Genomic DNA, 2,763 nt, shown 5'->3' on the forward strand with positions numbered 1-2,763 from the left:
GGCCCTGGCTGTGTCCCAGGTGTTTGAGAGAGCACCCCCGCCCATCCTCTCCCTCCTTGTCCCCCCAGTTGCCTGCCCTCTGCCCTGCATCTTGCCTCTCAGCCCCTGTAATTACACTGCTTCCCCACGCATGCTTGCTCCCATTCCTTGGCTTCCAGGGACCTCGAGGGATGAGAGGTAGAAGTCCCTGTTATTAGGATTTGCTGCAGGGTGTGTATGAAGGGGGACATGAAAACAAGGGTGGGGTGGCCAAGGTCTAGGTCATCGATAAAGCCTGGTGGCTGGGTCCTGAGCTGGGGGACTAAAATGAGGGACGCCACCATCAGTGGTTACACATCAGCCGTGGGCTTCCAGACGGGTTTGACCAGTCAGGTTTGGATGCAGTTCCTTGTGTGACAGGGCCGGCCCCTCCCCAGAGATCAGCCTTCACCACTCCCTCCTCCCCTATAAAGCCTCTTAGGGTTCTCAGTCTCCCAGACTCAGCTGACCCCTGACTTTGGGGGCCAGGAGATAGCCAAGATGCTCAACTGGAAACTCCTGGGGATCTTGGTCCTTTGCCTGTTTTCTGGAGGTGAGCTGGGAACAGAGGCCCGGAGTGTGATTTGGGGTGACGGGGAACAGTCAGGATGAGGCTAGGCTGAGATGGATGCGTAAGGACAGGGAGATTCTGGGAGATCCTGGGAGATGCATGTGAGGGGAAGAGTTAAGGGGACAGAGGTGATGTGACTAGGTGCATTTTAGCACAGAATAAACATTTTGCTGGTTTGGCTTTAGCTCCACGTGGCAATTTAGATCAGCATTCAGGTGTGCAGGCAAGTGTTCATCAGAGCTGAGTTCTCTGTTAAGGGGAGAAGGTCATTGTAGGGATGGGATCTGGGTGCCACATGGGGGTATACAGCTTTGGGACCTCAGACATGTATAGGGGTCCTCCCAGTGGGGTGTCCCAAACAGGGTTGGAGGGAGCTTATGTGGGGGAAGGGAGGTCATGTCAGTTTAAAGTTGGTCTAGTCAGTAGTTCAGGACAGGGTTTTATGTCATTTTAAGATTGTGTTGGTATTCTGCAAATGCGGGGAGAGTTACTTTTGAGTTTTGTTTGTTGGATCAGTTCAGGCTGTGGTCCATCGCAGAGAGGCGATGCTCCTGGGGTCCTAGCTGCCAGGAGAGGAGTGGACCCTCACAACCTCTTATCTTCCTCCTTCCTCCTCTACAGGCATCTCAGGCAGTGGAGACGACCCTTCTCCCTCATCCAGAGAGATCTCAGAGGAGGAGGGCCCTCCACCATTGCCTCAGGGCCCCCCAATCCCTGGTGACCCCTGGCCAGGGGCACCCCCTCTCTTTGAGGATCCTCCACCTCCAGGCCCCAGTCGTCCCTGGAGAGACCTGCCTGATTCTGGAGTCTGGCCTCCTGAACCCCCTAGAACTGATCCCCCTCAACCTCCTCGGCCTGACGACCCCTGGCCCGCAGGACCCCAGCCTCCAGAAAACCCCTGGCCACCTGCCCCTGAGGTGGACCACGGATCTCACGAAGAGCCAGACCTTGACCCACCCAGGGAGGAGTACAGATAACCGGGCGCCAGAGGCATCCTGGACCCCTGCTCTCAAACCCATCTCCACTCTTCTGATTCCCCTAGAATTCTCCCCAATTTAGCTTAACTCCTTAATTCCTTTCCTCATTCCTTCAGTTTTATTCTGAAGATGTTGTCCATATTTTCTGTCCCCTCTTAAGATGGGTATTTAAGCCCCACTTTCCCTCTCCTTTTTTCTCTGACAGCAGAACATCCCTACCTCTACCTCCACCTCCTCTTACCCAACCCTGGAACTCAGGGGCAGGGCTGGCAGCACTATGTTCTCTCTGCTGCCACCTGCTGGCCAACCACTGGGAACTATCAGGAGCCGTGGTGCTTCCATGAAGTGGAAAAATAAAAAACCATGTTTTCTTAATTTTGACTCTAGGCTGCTTCTTTGCCAATGAGCAGGTCTTTGCATGTTCAGATGCACTTGTCACAGCCACAAACCTACAGAGATCTGGAAGTCATCTGAGTTCCTGTCTTGCCCATATGCATAAGGATGGGGACTCAGCAGGAAGGTTGGAAATGCAACTATCAAGAGTTACAAGGAAATTCAGACCCATTCTGAGATCCCTATTTTGGAGAATGAGAAACCAAGTTAAGTCTCTCTTTAACTAGTTGATGGTTTGCCTACTCTAAGTGAACATAATAACTCTCCATGGGCTTTCATGGGCAGAACCAGGTTTTAAGGGGGATCAATTTCCACAAACATATGTGTTCCTTCGTAAAATGAATCTTCTTGAAAACTGTGTTTTCCACCTGCTTCTATTAACTGTTCTCCCGCTAGACAGAGGAAGGCTGAGCTCTCTCACCCACTGTGAACTGGAGTTCACAGTGCTCTTTCTGGAGCTGGTAAATGGAGTCAATGGAAAACAAGAATCAGCCCTTTCCATCTCATTAAGATGTGTTTTCAGTAAAATTTACTTTTTTGTTTTTCGTGGTTTTTTTTTTTTACTTTTTTGTTTAGTCACTGTCAATCTTTGTTCAGTTCAGTTCAGTTGCTGAGTCATGTCCGACTCTTTGCAACGCCATGGACTGCAGCAAGCCAACTCCCAGAGCTTGCTCAAACTCATGTCTATGATGCCATCCAGCCATCTCATCCTCTGCTGGCCCCTTCTCCTCCTGCCTTCAATCTTTCCCAGCATCAGGGTCCTTTCCAATGAGTCAGTTATTTGTATCATGTGGCCAAAGTACT

General features: G+C 51.2%; 1 protein-coding gene across 1 annotated transcript; it reads left to right on the top strand.

Moving 5' to 3' along the window:
* Positions 1–457: 457 nt before the first annotated feature.
* PSORS1C2 (psoriasis susceptibility 1 candidate 2) lies at positions 458–1,941 on the top strand. The gene is made up of 2 exons (XM_043907993.1): positions 458–571; positions 1,211–1,941. Exons 1-2 carry the CDS (start codon positions 520–522, stop codon positions 1,564–1,566), a joined length of 408 nt encoding a protein of 135 aa, XP_043763928.1. The 5' UTR covers positions 458–519; the 3' UTR covers positions 1,567–1,941.
* The last annotated feature ends 822 nt before the right edge of the window (positions 1,942–2,763 follow it).

The sequence above is a fragment of the Cervus elaphus genome, chromosome 7 (assembly GCF_910594005.1).
Source record: "Cervus elaphus chromosome 7, mCerEla1.1, whole genome shotgun sequence".
NCBI classification, from domain to species: domain Eukaryota; kingdom Metazoa; phylum Chordata; class Mammalia; order Artiodactyla; family Cervidae; genus Cervus; species Cervus elaphus.

Excerpts from the sequence above, each read along its gene's own strand:
- PSORS1C2 (XM_043907993.1), top strand. The coding sequence starts at position 520 with ATGCTCAACTGGAAACTCCTGGGGATCTTGGTCCTTTGCCTGTTTTCT. Across the intron at positions 572-1,210 it reads CCTTTGCCTGTTTTCTGGAG|GCATCTCAGGCAGTGGAGAC; the intron begins GTGAGCTGGGAA and ends CCTCCTCTACAG.